Source organism: Lepisosteus platostomus, chromosome 22 (assembly GCF_059453375.1).
Source record: "Lepisosteus platostomus isolate fLepPlt1 chromosome 22, fLepPlt1.hap1, whole genome shotgun sequence".
NCBI lineage: Eukaryota > Metazoa > Chordata > Actinopteri > Semionotiformes > Lepisosteidae > Lepisosteus > Lepisosteus platostomus.
Window position 1 is genome coordinate 14,523,497 of NC_142632.1, and position 18,161 is coordinate 14,541,657.

An 18,161-nucleotide genomic window follows, 5' to 3' on the forward strand; every position below is an offset into this window, starting at 1 on the left:
ACGCAACAAGGTGGAAAGACCCCCAGATCAGCTTCTTCCAAACAAAAACCCACTGTAGGGTTTGATACAGCCGCCGAAGCGCTTAGGAGCGATGTCTGTTTGCAGCCATAAAAGAGCACTAACACGTACCACCCCCTCCTAGCACATGACTTATTGGATTTTATCAGCCAGCAGTCATGGAGGAAACACTTGTAGAGAGCAAGAGTGGCCAACGTCCAGGACAGCAAGGACTGTTTAACTATGGGTCTGGACATTTGGTGTGCCAAAGGGTAGTTGGCTTATCTATTTTTTTCTAACAGTAGCCTTGTGTACTTCTGGTGATGATTTGACAGACTTATCTTATACTGTGCAGCAAGAAATAAACATACGCATGTGCACAAAATACTGCATTCAGGAGAGTTGGCTATAATATTAAGATCCTTACACTTTAACAGCACTTTTCTGGACACTCCACTCAAAGTGCATTACGGGTAATGGGGACTCCCCTCCACCACCACCAGTGGGAGCCCCATCCGGATGACTCTAGGCTAGGGCCATGGTACTGACTGACCAAACACTCAACTATTTAAGAAGAGACTTCCAGTTAAGATGCAGTGGTCAGAATTCCTGCCTCACAGCTCTGGGGCTCTGGGTTTAATTCCGGACTTAGGGTGCTGTCTGTGTGGAGTTTGCATGTTCTCCTTGTGTTCACATGGGTGTCCTCCAGATGCTCTGGTTTCCTCCCACAGTCCAGAGACATACTTGTAGGTTAACTGGCTTCCAGGAAAACTGGCCCTGGCGTGAGTGTGTGTGTCTGTGTGTGGCCTGCGATGGGCGGGAGTCCTGTCCAGGGCGTGCCCTGCCTTGTGCCCACTGCTTGCTGGAATAGACTCCTGCCCTGCCGCTACCCTGAATCGGAAGAAGAGGTTAGAAAATGGACAGAAGGATGGAACCAGTGCATCTGAAACAACAGCTCTGCTTCGTCAGGGACTGGAGTGGTTTCCAGTCCATTTCTCATGACCTGCGCCTCGTTGGACTCAACGCCAGGAGCCCCGGAAAGGAATACCCACGTCCAGCATGTTCCTCCAGCCTTCGGTCTTGCCGCTGAGCAGGGGCTCGGCATGGGCGAGGCCGGCGTTGTTGATGCAGACGTCCACGCCCTGGTGCAGGGTCCTGATGGCAGAGAACATGGACAGGATCTCCTCCTGGTTGGACAGGTCGCACTTGTATGGGATGAGGGTCCCGGTGTAGCCCGCGCTCTGGCACTCTGCTGCAAGCTTCTGCAAAAACAAAAAACAGGCCAGGCTTTACTGCGGCCCTGGACGCCCCCAACACCCCAGCCTGACCCACGGATCCCAACGGCAGGAAAGGCAGGGTTCAGGAGGCGGGGATCTCCAGCACAAAGTCAAATCTTTCAAAACTCCAGGCCCGGATGGCACAGAGAGCTTGTCCTGTGCACCATGGGACTACTGCAAGGCACTGTGGGAATATGGCAAGGCTCTGCCACAAGGCACCATTGGAATATGGCAACTGTGGAACTACCACAAAGCTCTATTGAAAGGCACTAAGGGACTCTTATGGGCCAAAATGGCCAATAGATGTGAATCAAGGTATGAGGTACGAGGATGGAAGTTTTAACAATCAGCCATTCTCAGTTTGAGCAGTAATAAGGAACTAATAACTGGAGAATCCACTTTTTAAAATTAAAACAGACAAATAAAGGACTTTAAGAAGAGCATTATTGGGGAATTCACTGAGTGGCAGTTTTGCTGTCGAGAAATCTAATGTCTTCAGTGCTGTCTTGTGCACAATATTCTGCTATATATATATATTTCTGAGGGCAGACAAAATGGTTGTTTATTTTTCATTATTAATCTTTTTTTCACCTGGCTGGCTGAAGCACCACAGGTATAATGGGGTTGAAATCGTGCCCTCCCCACTCACCCTAAAGGGAGAGCAGAACACAACATCAACCATATGATTCATTTCTTAAGGAGGAAAATGCCAAACTTTACGCATCTAGCTCAAGTAATCAAATAGAGTCACACCACAGTACTTTATTCAGAAATGTATCAGCTTTTATGAAAAAATGTGAAAAGCTTAGTGAAACAGCTGAGAAAGCTGTGCTTTGTTACTGTCCACAATTCTGAATCCACTTCCAGAAGCTTGCAGATCATGCTGGCTATTAAGTGCTGTTTTTTGAACTGCCTCCCCTTTCAGAAACAATATTAAAATGCTGTATACTGATTGCCTACTCTGACTCACTGGCCATGTAATTTAAACACTAGGAAGATCAAAGCACTGCAGTGTTACAAAAGATAATTTGCAATGAAGGACATAGTGGATGCAAACTATTTAAAAGTCATGTCAAAACTCAGGAACACATCAGCATGCAGGAGGTAGGAACGCAAAACGGGAGACTTGCTAAATTAAGTGTGGCTCTAATCCAGGAGACAGAGGTCATGAGGTCACTCAAATTACATTCTGCTGACAATTTGTGTGTCTCCTTTAATCATCATCTCCAAATTCCATCAAAGAAACATTCAGGAGTGCCGTTTGATTCTTGGGGGGGACAAAACCAATACTCACAGAACCGTGTTGAAAGGGAATACCTTTACATGACCTGGAATGTTGATACAGGGATAACCTGAAGGCTTTCTTCCATCTGATGCAGTGTCACTCCCACTTCTGTCTGCTCATCATCTGAATGACTGTTCTGTAGCATGCTCTCACCTCACCCACCCCCTTCTACAAAAAGCACAACTTTTCACTTTAATTGCACGTTCTGGCTTTAAAATCCAAGAACACCCAGTTCCCCATGGCAAGCAGAGAAAACGAAGGGAGAGAGACCAGTGAAGATCAGCTTTTTCACATAAAACAGACTTCCCAATCTACTCAGGGGGCAAGAGGCCCAATTCCGTCAGGCCTGATGCTGACAGATGTGGAGAGCTACCATCCTGGCAGGGGTGTGTCTGTCTCCTGTGTCTTTCTTGCTCTATCAGGAAATCCCTAACTTCGCACACAACAGGAGGCAGTAAAAGCAGAGCAGGCGAGAGGACAGAGGAGTCCGAGAGGCCGGTGTGCCTGTCTTTAAGGCAGCTTGTGCATTCCCGAGAAAGCCAGTGACCCATCTGTGCTGCGCGGTGCTCCCACACACAGCAGCTCCAGGCACAGCGCGATCACAGTCATGTGATGTCTGGCTTGTATGGCAGCCAGACACTGGGCACGATGGCATGCCAGCTCCCGCCTGGCTCTGCAAAAAACCTCCTGGCCCTTGAGCTGCACTGAGACACTTGGGATGGCATGACGACAGCCCTGTCTGACCCCGCGGTGGCCCGGAATGAATGAGGAGGGTACCTTCTGCAGTTTTCGGATGTACAGTCTCACAGCAGCAGCTTAAAATAGCACAGCTGTCAGCAGCACGAAGAAAGTCATTAAGGACTCTTGCTGTCTCCTGCTGCTTTCACATTAGCATAAAAACAGAAAGCACTGCCTCTTGGCAGGCTAAAAGAAACGTACCCCAAGATGAATAAGAAAAAACAGATTGTTCTGGATGTCAAAGACAGACAATGCTGTACCGTGCAGAATGCAAAGACCAGTAACTGTCTCCTGGGAGTGAGGGCTGGTTCGAACCCTGAGCAGTGGAAAGAGATTATGTCCTGGAAGACATTACCAGAATTAAAGATCGAGGATTTAAAAGTAGTCAGTCACAGCTTAAAGTGAATAAATATACAACTGTCCTTAATTAAAGGATGTATTGAAAGATTGTGACAGTGTGGAAATTTTAAACTATTCAGCTATGAAAATTTAACAGAGAAGGCTCAAAATATCCTCTTAATTAATCCATCCATTTTCTAACTGCTTCATCCAATACAGCATTGCAGGAGAGCCTGAGCCTATCCCGGCAAGCAGTGGGCAAGGCAGGGTACACTCTGAACTGGACACCAGTCCCTCACAGGGCACACACACACACGCACACACTCACACCTAACGTGAAAACTCCATGCAGATAACACCTCAGGAATCAAAGCCAGGGATTCGACAGGAATTTATCCTTAGTAATGAGAGGAAATCTGATTTTTCAATGAGGGCATGTTGAGTAGGGCTTGAACAGGCAGGGAGATCAGAACGAGCCTAAAGAGTTTTTAGAGATGGGTCAACAGTCCTGTCCACAAAATGCCAGAATGTACATAGCCAGTAAGTACAGAGCCAAAAATCGAACGAGGTCTTTAAGGCTGCATTAACAGCTTGTGTGCAATTACTCCCGCCACCTGACATGTTCGGAATGCAGAACAGGGAAGGCAAGCTAAATCAGATTCCTGCTCAACTGCCTCTCCACGGCTGTCACGACTGAGGACTTAACCAGGATTGGCAGAGTGGGTGTGTGTGTGAGAGAACTGGGGTGACATCAGTGTCAGCCAGAGTGCCCCTGCAGACTGGCAAATGCTAATGCAATGCTTCCCTTTTGTGGGCTAGGAAATGAACAGGAGCTTATTTATCCATCTACTCCAAAGAGGAGTACAGCTGGGAGCTGGGAATTTGCGGAAACACTCGGTTGCTTTGAAGAGACAAATCCTTTGTCACCAACTGTGCTAGTTAAGATCAGGGGCTGTCTTTCTGTGTTCTCACAGGGGACGTTTCAATAGCATTGCCTGCACTACGCTGCAGTTACTGGGCAAGCTGCACAGGAGGGAACAAGCACACAATATCAAAGCACACCCCTGATCTGCAGAAAGTAATGTGCAATTTCAGAATCCATGGATCCCAGAATAATGAACGTAATTTCACCGTATTAATGTATCTGTTACACAGCATCGAGCTCATGAGAGACTGATTGAAGGATGTTTAGCAAAACACAAGTTCTCTCCTAGCCGTTTCCTGCAGCTGGGAAGTGTGTGAGTTTAGAGCAAAACTGTCCACATATGAGCCTGGTCTGCTACTGTATTATGCCTTTCCTTCCTAGTGGAAAGGGTTTTTGTAAACCCTATGTGTTAAAACACAAATAAATGGAATTAAAACAGAATCTTTTCTAAAATTAAGAACATTTGTACTACGACGTTTAAGTTTTGCACAAAAAAGTTCAAGTCCTTCCTAGTGTTGAAACCCTCCTGTGTTCTGAGTGCTAAACAGCATTGTTCAGGTCTTATACAACCGCCTGCCTCACGTGTCTGGGAAGTAAAGTTTTCGGAAATAATTTTAGATTAACTTTTGACTTGTACTAAATAATGTCAAAGAGCTTTTCTTCTGGAGGAAGAAGTACTTTCTCTTCATCAGGCGTCATGCTAAAATGAACACACGCCCCATTCTCACACTAAATGAAGATATTGTAGTTTACAGCGAGCCTCACAGAGATCTATTCAAATCTCATTAACACCTCCCATTATAAGGCTAGAAACTGCTCAAGTTGCCCACACTGCTGTGAGATGTGATACTATTTGAAGTCTAAACACAATTTCCACCTAAAAAAAAATGGCAAAACCATTTGCTCTGAAAGTTTGAAGAACAGAATACTTTTGGGCAAACATATTTATAGAGATTAAACTTTAATAAAGAAGGCACGAATGCTCAGAAATTATCTGGATGGACATTCTTCATTCTTTAGCTGTGCTGAAGGCTTTGCTTGCTACTCAAGGTAAAACATGCGTAACCAACACTCCTACACAGCTCTTAGCTTTGCTTTATTATAATTCCAGGTATACAAACCTTGCAGTAGATCTTCAGTTCTGATTAGTACATGATCATGTTTGATGCCGGTAATAGGCTATAAATTAATAAGACACTTTGAACTGTCATCAGGTGTCAGCTGGTGGAGGTTCAGAACATTTTACTTGAAAGGAGATTCCCCAGGTTTAAAATAATCTGTACCAGACATTCTAGTTGTCTGACCTTAAATTTCCCTTTCAGCAACATTTTCTTTTCTGCATCTGGGCTCAATTATATTAACATTGAGATAAAATGCAAGACCAGACAAACGCCTGGCAGATGACGGTCGCAGTATTCCACGCAGGTGGAAAAAACACAAAACTATAAATACAAAATGGAAAAAACACAGAGCTTGAAATGGCTACTCAGAAAAGATATGCAGTTGTTTATGTTGCCACATCAGAGTGACACACTGAGACAGAGGTCAGGCTCTGAGTGTCTTTGTGGCTTCTTTCAAGAAACACCTGGATGAGACCGGAGGCACTTTACTCAAAGGGAGGTAGGAGGGTGGAACAAGTTGCCCAGCCATGCTGTTTTTTCAAGAAACAGCTGGATGAGACCCCTGGATTAGGTAGCTCCTAACTACCCAGATGGGCCAATGCTCTCCTCTAGTTTGAAATAACTTAAAGAATGACATTTACTGTAAGTTTGCTACAGTTTGCCACAGAATGCACTGATGTTTACAAACCCTTCAGGCCCACTCCCATTCTGCCTCTTTCATGACCTTTAACACAAGCCCGTGCATTTACTGCTCTTGTGCACTGCGGTGTAGTGCACCAGTTTATTATTAGGTGAGAGGTAAACCTTACTTTGGTTGCAAAACTACCTTGTGCTTTTTCTAATCAAGAATGTCCCTCTTGCTGTGCCTGAGTGAAATTCAACAGCAGGGAATCCAGCCTTCCACCGTGCACAAGACATGGAAGGCAGGGGTTTCTTTTGTCAGAGCCACTCCAGAGTATTATAAAAGTGTGAATGAAGACGAACTGTAGTGTGTCACATGCATTTCTAATTAAAAAGAAACAGAGCACCTTGGGGACATGTGGAACAGGGACTCTAAATGTTCTCTAGCTGCGCTTGTTACCTTTAGGACTAATCTCCTTGGATTGGCTGAAGAGTCTCCTTCAGAGCCACGCATGACAATCTGAACACCTGAGCCGGCAGAGTCCACTCACAGCCTGCACACTGCTTCCAGGAGCCGAGAGAAATGTGGACAGGAGACAGCTCCAAAGTGTATACGAGTGTGTGCTGCTGGTTTCCTTTTAAGCTTTTGGACTGTAGATTGAAAACTGTTAACAACCTACAACCAACATCATCATCATGGCTCATTCCTAGGTGCGATGGGTTGTGTGCTCAGCTCTCCTGCCACACTGCTTATAGAAACAATCACAACTAAAGTACCCTGACCTGCTTCTCTGCTTTCATCTTCAGGCGTGACCTGCCATTTTGCACGGCCCAGCTGAAATTAAAACACAAGAGAACCTGTCCAAACACCACCAGCTGAGAGTTCCCAGTGACGGCACTTTAACCCTGTCCAGTGTCCTCGACTCTGCAGTGTTTTGTACACAAACAGTTAACTGTAAAGCCTCCCACTGGAACAAGTGCAAACACTGCAAAAAAGAAGGCAGAACAGAGCGACAGCCAGCCGTCACTCAGCTCTCCTGGAGAGTTGGCCGGGGGGATATCTCTGCCCTGTAACGAGAGCTGGCAGGCCTTCACCCTTAGGTCAGAACCACAGCACTGCGCTGACTCACTGTTGGCCTGACACCTCTGATTCTTGAGCCCTGACATGTGACAAGTCAGCAATAAGTACACATTTCTGCAGTTTTCTTCTTCTTAAAATTTGAAGTTCAGAGCTCTACCCATGCTGCTGCCTTAAAATATTTGACCACTATAGAACTTTGTAATAAGAGCTATGTACAGCCCAGAAACGCCTCTGATCTTTCTCCAAGAATGATCGTGTACATATGTGAGGTCAAAAAAGCAATTTCTGTTTATGTGTAGCTCTCCAGATAATGCCCTAATCATCTCCAACAAAACAAAATGATAAAAGAGAAACAGTGTTATCAGTGTTGAGCATGATGCCTTATCAACAGGCAGAAACCTGCATGGTGAAAAAAACATTTTTAAGCGACACACTTCTGAAAGGTTGCTCATGATCTATTTTTAAAGATATGCTAACAATACAAAGCAGAGGGTTTCTCAAGCCATCAATATACAACCAATATTCTATTCTCATATCCTATACCCTAGAGTCCTTTCTCACCACCACCAAAATACAGTATGTGAGAGGTATCCATCCATTTTTTCTAGCCTTTTTTCTAATTCTTCCAATTCAAGGTCACAGGGCAGCCAGAGCCTATCCCAGCAAGCAATGGGTACAAGGCAGGATACACCCTGGACAGGACGCCAGTCTATCACAGGGCACACCAACATTGACACATACACTCTCTTCCCAGACGCCAATCCACCTACCAGCATGCTTTTAAAAAAGCACCCAGAGGAAACCCACACAAACTCCATGCACATAGTACCCCAAGCCTGGAACTGTACCCAGGGTCCCAGCACTGCCAGGCTAATCACAGTGCCACCCAGGGTAGAAACATGGGAAAGCCCAATTTAAATGCTCTCCTACAACTGTGTCTTAACGAAACAGCAGTGCACAGGAGCCCCACAGCTCCACTTGTCACATGTCATGCGATTGTATTTGAAGGTACAGCATTGATGGACGTGTTCCAAACAGTATTAACAGTGGAGGATCAGGAGGATACCATGTGTGGTCGTGTCAAAAGTGAATAATATAAATTAAACCTAGAGCCTAAGGACATAAATACTCCTTGGACATACATGCATAAGAACATACACACTTAACACAAGTTAAGCAGGGCACTGTACAGATAGATTTGATATGAAGAATTCAAACTGTTAAATGGAAAACTCAAACTCAATAAATCCAGCCTTAAAGCCAGTCTGTTCACTGTACAACCGTCTCAAGGCCAAAACAGGTAAAAGCTGGGAGAATCAAATCAGAGCTGGCCATATTCCAAGACCTTGTGGGTTTTCTTGATAATAGTGTGGTTCATTGAGAGACCAACATTCCCATGACATGGCAGGCAAATACATTTATGGCATTGATAACCTCCACCTTGCTGTTTAGTGCCTTAACCTTTAAACTAGTGAGTCAGTGTGCGAAACAGTCAAGAGGGAAGGACAAGTCTCTTTTCTTGACACTGCTCCCCTCTAGGAAAACACTCTACACATCACTACTTCAGATCATAATTTGCACCATGGTATTGAAAATGCACAGTAAAGATCACAGTAAAATCCTGGGAAAACTGCAAAGAGTGTGGAAAATGTACCACTGGTAACATTCTTAAGGTACATAAAGGAAATTCCGCATTTTTGTATCTTTAGAACACTGGAAGGCTCTGTCGTTGGAAAAGCTTTCAGCCAGTATACCCCTGCTGGCGCTTTATACAAACAAACTTTCAGTTTCACAAACGCTCTCCAGTGATTTATGGCGTTTCTTTTATGGGCCTTTTCTAAGAAGGTAACACAGCCTCCGCCAGCATGGCCATGAAAACTAATGAGACTTTAAACTCTGAATTTTAAGATATGGGGAAAATAGAGTCCAGGCACCAGAGAGTAACTGAGCCTGACCTGTTCGTGATAAGAATGAGGCAGAGTTAATATTCCATGCAGTCAGTGACTTGGGCCAGAAATGTTACAGGAAATACTGTACTACATATTCAAGGAGATTCCTCCTGAGATTAATAGAGAGGGCTTGCTTCTCAATCCGGAGAACAACAGCGTATCTGCGAATTCCACTCATGCATGGCCGGCGATTGTGCAGCGAAGTCAGAGCTCAGCAAATCTGCTCTGGGGGATTTGAAGCTCAGCAGGCAACAGGGTGTGCATGACTGGTATGATGCACTGCACAGTGGGACAGGGAGCAAACTGACAGACTTCCAGCTCCACCACGCAATGGAAAAAGAGGGCACAGTTTACTGTGTTTCATTTGACCCTCACTTCTCCCCCCCCAGGAAATGTTCTACTAATTTATAAGACACCTTTGTGTATCTGCTGCCTTCATCACAATAGCAGTGCAAACAGGACTTCAAGCAAAAGGACAGCAAATGCAATCTGACACACACCTGTCCCTCACCCAGGCTTCCAAAATCACAACACGGCATGCTGTTCTGCCAGGCCGCACAGTAGGCCATGCCAGTGTGCGTCCTTGCTGTCCAAAAGCATTATCTCCAGTCACAGAGGAAATTGGACACAACAGCAGGGGCTCATGGGTACAGCAGAGTGTCCGGTTTTTAAAGGTCACTTTTTAAATCCTGGGAGAGGACACCAGACCCATCGTAGCCCACTGTGGTCAAGGATGAGTCAGAATGGCCTATTTTATATATCAAACAAAAACCCTTTTTGGCTCCTTAAAGGGTTAATCTACATCAGCGATCTCCAGCCCTGGTCTTGGAATCCCTTCAGGATTTCACAGGCGTCTTCAATCATTAGCTAAGGGTCACGCTGCGCTGACAAAGGAAGCAAATAACTGGTGTGGTTAAGTACGGCAAAGCTGGGCTGGAAGAAACAATTCTGCAGCTCACAGGGACCGGCAGATGGAGAGGAGACTCCCCCCTGGCCTTGTTCATGAAGCATGCCTGTCTGTCCCCTCTCCTGATGCTGGGCCAGGGCCTCTCTCAGCAGCCTATCCCAGGTCTCACAGGGGCGGCTGACAGGTGAACGAGAGAATCTGACACAGGGAAACAAATTGAGACTTGCACTGCCGTGCTGCATAGCGCAAGGACAATTAACGGCTCTCATCCACCTCCTCGCTGGAAGCCAGAGGATTCTCTTCAGCCATTAATTCTGCTGGGCTCGTTAACTACCTCAGTAAAGAATGTAACCAGGCAGAAGAATGACAAGTTACGCAAGAAACGGGGAAACAAAATGGCCCAATGTCCTTTCATACCACTGAATCTGCCCAAACCATCATTTCTGGGAGATTCGTGAAGCAGCAGACATTTCGAGTGGAGCTGAAATGCAAGCTGACAGATTTCTAGACGTTTATTTTTTTAAAAGGGGGCTCAAGCGAATAGGAGCTCTCTGCTCAGCTTGGCCTGCTCTCGGCACAGTGTCGCTGTCACAGCTCAGGGGTTTGATTTCCTGCGCTCACAGTGGCAGAGGGGCTTCTGATCCCACCCACACGTTCTCAATCTAACGTCCAAGACAGAACTGCGGCAACAATACTGCCCCCCCCGACACACACACCAACAGGGTGATCAGAGAAACACGTGACCCCCCAGAAAACCGAACTAAACAATGGGAGAGAAAAAATCGACTTCATTTAGGCTGAATTTGCTCCAAGATGCCCTCGGCACCCTCAGTGAGGTACTTCACCCCAGGTGCTCCAGTCCACTCCCCACACACACTTAAAAGAGTATGATCATGACCATGACTTTTTTTGTAATACATCTCATACAGCTCTGTTTTTTCAGTACTCCATTACTTTTCATCCTCAGTCCCACGCTGGGATTTGGAATTACAGGTTTAACAGCAACCGAAGGAGCGATGTCAGTCTAACAGGTGACACTGCATCAGGGCTCATAGGTACCTGGTAAAGTCACAAAGGGGCACTCCGGAAAACTCCAGCAAACTCAACATGACCCTCAGTGAGGGTGACCCCCCCCAAACCCTGACTGGCACAGCCTGCAACCCAGCTGGTGACATCTGGACTATAGAGCTTAGCCTTCAAATGAGCAACATCACTGCCTGAGCCATTCAGTCTTCACTGAGCCGAACTCCTGCGGGTAATTAATTCACTGTGCCACGTCTGCGACAAAATCTGCTTCACAACTACCTTGGGCCTGACCTTTGGCAGCTACAGTTCCACAAGACCAAACGCCAGGTGGAACAGCCAGAGAGCAGAACCATTCATGCTGGACACCTCTAAGGAAGCACTGATGCTGGCATAAAAAAATCAAATATTAACCTCCTGCCGTGGTTAAATATGCACCCTCAGTGTGTGCACGCTCAGTGGTTTTGCTTCAGTTCACTAAAATATTTACAAATGTTCACCCTCCTCTTCTCAGTGCTCAATCTCATGAATAATAATAATAATAATAATAAACTTTATTTTATATAGCGCCTTTAAAGGTGGCTTCTCAAAGCGCTTTACAGGATGACATTAACAATAAATAAGAAGACTACAACAATAAATAAGAAAAATTTCACAAGACAGGACACAATTATAATTACAGCAATACAACAATAACAATAGAGGAGACCGTGGAAGATGGTATTAAGAAGAGCAGAGGGGTGAAGAATGGAACCAGTTAAGTAAAGGCTTTTCTGAAAAGGAGGGTTTTGAGTCTGGATTTGAAGGAGTTTAGAGAAGGTGACTCTCTAATATCCTTGGGCAAGGAGTTCCAGAGCTTGGGGGCATAGCAGGAGAAGGCCCTGTCGCCCATACAATGTAGACGGGCTTGGGGGACAGTAAGGAGGGCAGAATTTGAAGAGCGGAGGTTGCGAGGTGGGGAGTAGGGCGATAAAAGTTCAGACAGGTATTGAGGTGCCAAGCCATGTAAAGCCTTGTAGGTGAGCATGAGGATTTTAAAGTCTACGCGGAATTTGACCGGAAGCCAGTGCAAGGACTCCAGGATAGGAGTAATGTGAACACTTGCACTAGATCTGGTCAGGATTCTGGCTGCTGAATTTTGAATAATAATAATAATAATAATAATAATAATAATAATAATTGCTTACACTTATATAGCGCTTTTCTGGACACTCCACTCAAAGCGCTTTACAGGTAATGGGGTCTCCCCTCCACCATCACCAGTGTGCAGCCCCCACCTGGATGATGCGACGGCAGCCATAGTGCGCCAGAACTCTCACCACACATCAGCTCTCAGTAGGGAGGAGAGCAGAGTAATGAAGCCAATTCATAGATAGGAATTATTAGGAGGCCATAATTGGTAAGGGCCAATGGGAAATTTGGCCAGGACGCCAGGGTTACACCCCTACTCTTTTCGAGAAACGCCCTGGGATTTTTAATGACCACAGAGAGTCAGGACCTCGGTTTTACATCTCATCTGAAGGACGGCGCCTGTTTACAGTTTAGTGTAAGAATAAGAACAAGGGGCAGACATTCTCTGCAGCAATAAAGCTTTTCAACAGCTGTCAGCAGTCAGTGGTCAACGGTTGAATGTCCTGAGTCTCGTCTGTGACTCTGCTCCTCTGAAGGCATGGTCTTTAACCAAGCTGGTGGGAACTTTGGAAATACAGTAAACAAGTTCACTCCTGGGATCTAAAGGCTACCCGAAACTACAAATTAGGAGTGAGACTTGTCACGGCCAGAGCATACAATATAGCATCACTTAGTTCTCCACAGACGTCAATACCTTTTCCACTTTCATTTTTGCTTACCTATGGTGCCTAAGCACGTTTCCCAAAGGGCATTAAGGCTGAATGGTTCTTGATAACCATTCAAAAATACTCTTGTAATATTCAGCAGGTTCTGATCACACTGTTGCCTTGCACAATGGAATGCTGTTCTTGCACAGCTGTAAAGCATTGAGAGGCTACAAAGAAACACTGAGAAGGCTCTTTCAGAGCATTTGTTTAACCGTAATTACAGAGGGCCTGTGATCTTGATGTGCCTCTGAGGATCTGCACAATGCCAGCTTTGTGGGGTCTATCTGGCTGAACATGGGCAGCTATAAACATGTCAGATTGGGAATCCAACGGCAAAACAGCACTAGTTACAGAGCCACCTAGACTGCAGTCACTGGACAAAAGACACTGGCTGAACTTTCCGTCTTAAATTTAGCAAGTTGTTTAGAAAAAGAATGGGATCAGCCCAGAAATCACACTTGAGCTGAAAATGTATTTCAACTCCAGACTGTATCCTAATAATTCAACAGCTGACCCTGTCTGTGTGTCTCATGGAGAGCAAGCTGGGGTCTGTGAAAAGACAAATACCTATTGCAAGACATGTATATGGCCAATAAAGGGATTGTATCTTATCTCTTATCTATTGTTTTACAGCTGGAGGAAAAAGTTAAAAGAAATCTTCTTGACTCGGCTCTGTTTAGCTGCTTCACAATCGGGGAGGGCCAAGCTCCCTGGCCTGGTGGTCCTGTTTGTCCCACACAAAGCTCGGCTGTGAGGGATGCTAGATCCCAGAGGGTTTTCAACGTTCCGTACAGATACTGGTCTGTCTATTGCCTCGCTCCGTCCCAGCAGCGCGGGTATGACCCCGTATGATCAGAGGGCAGGGCTCAGACCACCACTCCCAGCACTGCAGGCGGTGTGATAACATTATCAACACGCTCCTTCAGGACTCCGAGTCAGAGAAAGCCATAGTACAGGCACCCTGTGCAGTCTTCAGCTCAAGCCACATGATAATAATAATAATAATAATAATAATAATAATAATAATAATAATTAATAATTGCTTACACTTATATAGCGCTTTTCTGGACACTCCACTCAAAGCGCTTTACAGGTAATGGGGACTCCCCTCCACCACCACCAATGTGCAGCCCCACCTGGATGATGCGACGGCAGCCATAGTGCACCAGAACACTCACCACACACCAGCTCTCAGTGGGGAGGAGAGCAGAGTAATGAAACCAATGTATAGAGGGGGATTGTTAGGAGGCCATGATTGATAAAGGCCGATCATGAGTTTACTGTGGCCATTCACAGCAGCGCACATGCTGCCACGGTCCGAGCCGCCCCTCCCCCCCCCGAAACAGTGCCATCGCTTCCGATCAGAAGGATGTTCTGGATATTCATCCCTTGATTCGAATTTTGTCCATTTTTTTCTAGAACGTCAATGAATTTATTTGCTTAACCGAGATTTAATAACCAGTCTAAGACATTAGGACTGCTGCTCCCCATCAAAGGACAACAGTGAAGAGTCTTAGGAGAGCCCAAGGAGGCGAAATGCCAGCAGCCATATCACCCTGCAACTCACAGCTGGCAGCCCCCTGCAGCTCAGCAGGTGTGAGCCTGGCCAGTACCTGGATGGGAGACCTCCTGGGAAAAACTAAGGCTGCTGCTGGAAGAGGTGTTAGTGGGGCCAGCAGGGAGTGCTCACCTCTCATCCTAACTCTCTGTGGTCATTAAAAATCCCAGGGTGTTTCCATAAAAGAGTAGGGGTGTAACCCTGGTTTCCTGGCTAAATTTCCCATTGGCCCTTACCAATCATGGCCTCCTAATAATCCCCATCTATGAACTGGCTTCATCACTCTCCTCCCTACTGAGAGCTGGTGTTTGGTGAGTGCACTATGGCTGCTGTTGCATCATCCAGGTGGGGCTGCACACTGGTGGTGGTGGTGGAGAGTCCCCATTACCTGTAAAGCACTTTGAGTGGAGTGTCCAGGAAAAAGCGCTATATAAGTGTAAGCAATTACTATTATTAAGTGCAGTTTTCAAGCAGCAAAGTTAATGTTTGACGTGAACCCTGCACAGCTGACCTCTTAAATGGCTGTTTTCATGACCTTACACAATCTATGCTGCTGAATGCTGTTCTACATTGCTCAGAGGTGCGTGGCTGTCTAACACCTAGAGCAGTGTTTCTGAACCAAGGCTCTATGGAAACTGTCTGTTTTCGACATCCTTCTACAGGAGATCTGTGGTAAAATTAGGCTTGTCAGCTGCAGGGCAGGTCCCAAACTCCACAGCAGCGGAGACTTGTAAAGCTTAGCTTTTGAAAAGAACTGCCTTACTACCTCAACCTGACTCATGACCTATGGACCTGCATGCTCAAGAGCGCCAAAGACGAGATAAAAGCATACAGTAGCTTTATAATTTTTGAACGGAAAACAACCTCTCACACAGGTAAGAGTACGCACACACTGTAAAGCAGAAGAAAGTGGTAACCTTCAGAGATGACGGGCTCACTCTCCTGCTACAAGTAAAAAATCTGACACAAACAGATCACAGCAGCTGCGAAGGGTTGCATCGCTCTCCATTGAAAACGCTTTCTTCTTTACAGTCTTTAACAGACTCTATAATCAGGGTAAAGTATTCCCCTCGAACCCTGCACACGAGGCTCATCTCTTTTCTCTGCGTCCCATCTTTCAGGACCCGTCCCTCCTCAAAAGACAACCTGAAGACTCACATACGAATCAAACGCACCCCCCCAAAAAAAACGGATTTCAGCCCCCATAGCGTGTTGCGGGATTTAATAAACGAGTCTCGACCCCGCCGTCGGTACTGCCCGTCAGAATCTGCGCGATGACAACAAACAGCCTGAATCCAAAACCTGCGTTAGAGAGGAAAGCAGGCTCAGGTAAAGGACTGCGCGCTTCACGCCACTGCCCCGACTCGCCCCCTGCGCCCGTCCCGCAGGGCAGCCGCTGCTGGCTCACAAGAGAGACAGGCGGAAAAAAACGGGGCATGGGGAGGGTAGCGGGGGGGATCGCCTTGGTCACCCTAGAGCTGTCCGCATCTCCCACCTCTATTTTGTCCACGTTCCTGGCGCACCCGACCACCTTCATGCCGTGCTGGACCAGAGCCCGGGCGACAGACGCCCCGATGCCGACCGAGGCGCCGGTCACCAGGGCCACCCTCCCTCTCCAGCGGTCCATGCCTCCCAGGACAGATGAGCCAGTCGGAACTTTTGCAAGAAATCGAGCACAAGCGGGCGATTTTTTTTTCTTCTCCACAATCCAAAAACCTTACCAGCGTGTCTGTGTTTTATATATATAGAGAGAGAGAGAAAGAGAGAGGGGCGGGCAACACTGCCGTTCAACCCTGCCTAATCTCGTCCTCTCCGGCTGCAGGAAAAGGCACCGCCAAGAAAACCCAATCCCAGAGCTCCGGATTAAATATTAAAAGGCAAGGAGGGGGGTGGAGTGGGGGGAGCACGAAACGCAAATACTGTGGTTCACATTGCCTCCCACTCGCATGCTCTTTCGCCTTTTCCGTGTGAAGGGCGCCCCCTGACGCCCAGGGAAGAAACACAGGACACTCGTGAGAACTACCGTAGCAAGCAAACGGAAAGCTATTTTATCCCTGCTTGTTATCATCTTATCTAAATGGTAATGATAGAGTGGCGTCAAACATTGTTACGGGAAGGTATGTCGCCGCCCGTCATCCTGAGAAATCGCCTGGAGCTGAATTCGTGACCACCTCAAAACACCTCGTATAACCATAAATCATGGGATATTTTGAGATATAATTACTTTACTGAACCCGGCTACCAGTCATTTTAAAAAAACCCCGAATACTCTCGAGTGCGTCTGACACGCTACGTTTAATTAAAACGTCCCGATGAACTGCTTAATTGGAACGGTCCTGTTTTATGAGAAGCGAATTAAACAGGATAATAATTGCTTTTTAATTCCGATCTAATACATAGGAGCCGTTCAAATGTCTGCACTGCCGCTTGAAAAGCTCAAGCAAATTTCAGACATTAACGGTTTATTTATTCTAGATCAATTTAATAAAATGCATTTTATTTTGATAGCCAGACGTTTGTTCAAACCAGATTTTCTAATTTCATTGTACACAGCATATAAACATTTATCAATTGATATTAAAACCGAAGTTACATTGACGGAAGTGCTAATGTATATTTCTCAAGAGAACCTCCGAGTACTGAAACAATATCGCAGACTGGACCCGAAGCAAACATCAATTAAAAATGCTATTGTCTATAATGTAAGACGTGCACGATGCATAAATGCACACAAATCGTTAAAAAACCCTAATGGGAGAAAACATTACAAAATGAGGGTAAAGCATACAAATAAGTTTTCTCCAGAAAATTCCCCTCAGATTCCCCAGCCGAAACGCCAACGAACCCAGGAGTACTGCTTACTGCCATCTAGTGGCAAATCCGTTGAAATTATATTTGGCTTCAATATTACATAAGTACGTACGAGAATGTTTTTTGGAAGATACAGATTACCTATGAAAAAAAAAAGATATAGTATGTTAAAAAACTTTCTCTTCACAGAACCTACGAAAGTTTAAGTTTCATTCGAAATTGGAAAAACTCAAGCAGATCCTATTTTTTTCAACCCACATATGTGCAAAAACTACTAATCCTGGATTGGGCTAGAGACTATCCAACTACACACTTTTAACTTTGAAAAAGTTAACAGGGTTAACTGGGAAAACTGAATACTACACCTGAAATGATCTTATCAACCACACACGCATAATGCACAGTTAAGCTCCTTAGGGATAGTTTACCCACAGACTGTTTGTCCCACTCAGGACAGTGTTCTCAATGAAACAGATCCACTGGAGATTTCTTTAAAAAAAACCTGCAGTCCCCAGTATGAGAAATAGGTAATGTCCAACAAGCCTAGAATTAGCACTGTAAATCCTAAAAGCATTGCTTGTCAGGTACAAAAGAAAATCTTACGAGCCATTTTTGAACACCTTAAAAGCGCTTTTTGTGAATTGCTGTCATTTTCAGTACTGTAAACATCTTGATTCTCCCTCTTCCCCAA

At 45.7% G+C, this 18,161-nt stretch overlaps 1 protein-coding gene across 3 annotated transcripts in view; it reads right to left on the reverse strand.

Moving 5' to 3' along the window:
• dhrs11a (dehydrogenase/reductase 11a) overlaps window positions 1–16,516 on the reverse strand; it is a 29,521-nt gene extending 13,005 nt beyond the window's left edge. The window contains exons 1-3 of one of the 3 annotated variants that reach the window (XM_088616190.1): window positions 16,381–16,516; window positions 16,155–16,288; window positions 1,050–1,259 (exon numbers count right to left, since the gene is read on the reverse strand). In XM_088616190.1, coding sequence (XP_088472316.1) covers window positions 1,050–1,259; window positions 16,155–16,286 — 342 coding nt within the window. In that variant the 5' untranslated portion in view covers window positions 16,287–16,288; window positions 16,381–16,516. Of the gene's footprint in view, window positions 1–1,049; window positions 1,260–1,865; window positions 1,888–16,154 lie in introns of those variants that run through there. The other 2 variants (XM_088616189.1, XM_088616191.1) reach the window with 2 other exon arrangements.
• Window positions 16,517–18,161: the final 1,645 nt, after the last annotated feature.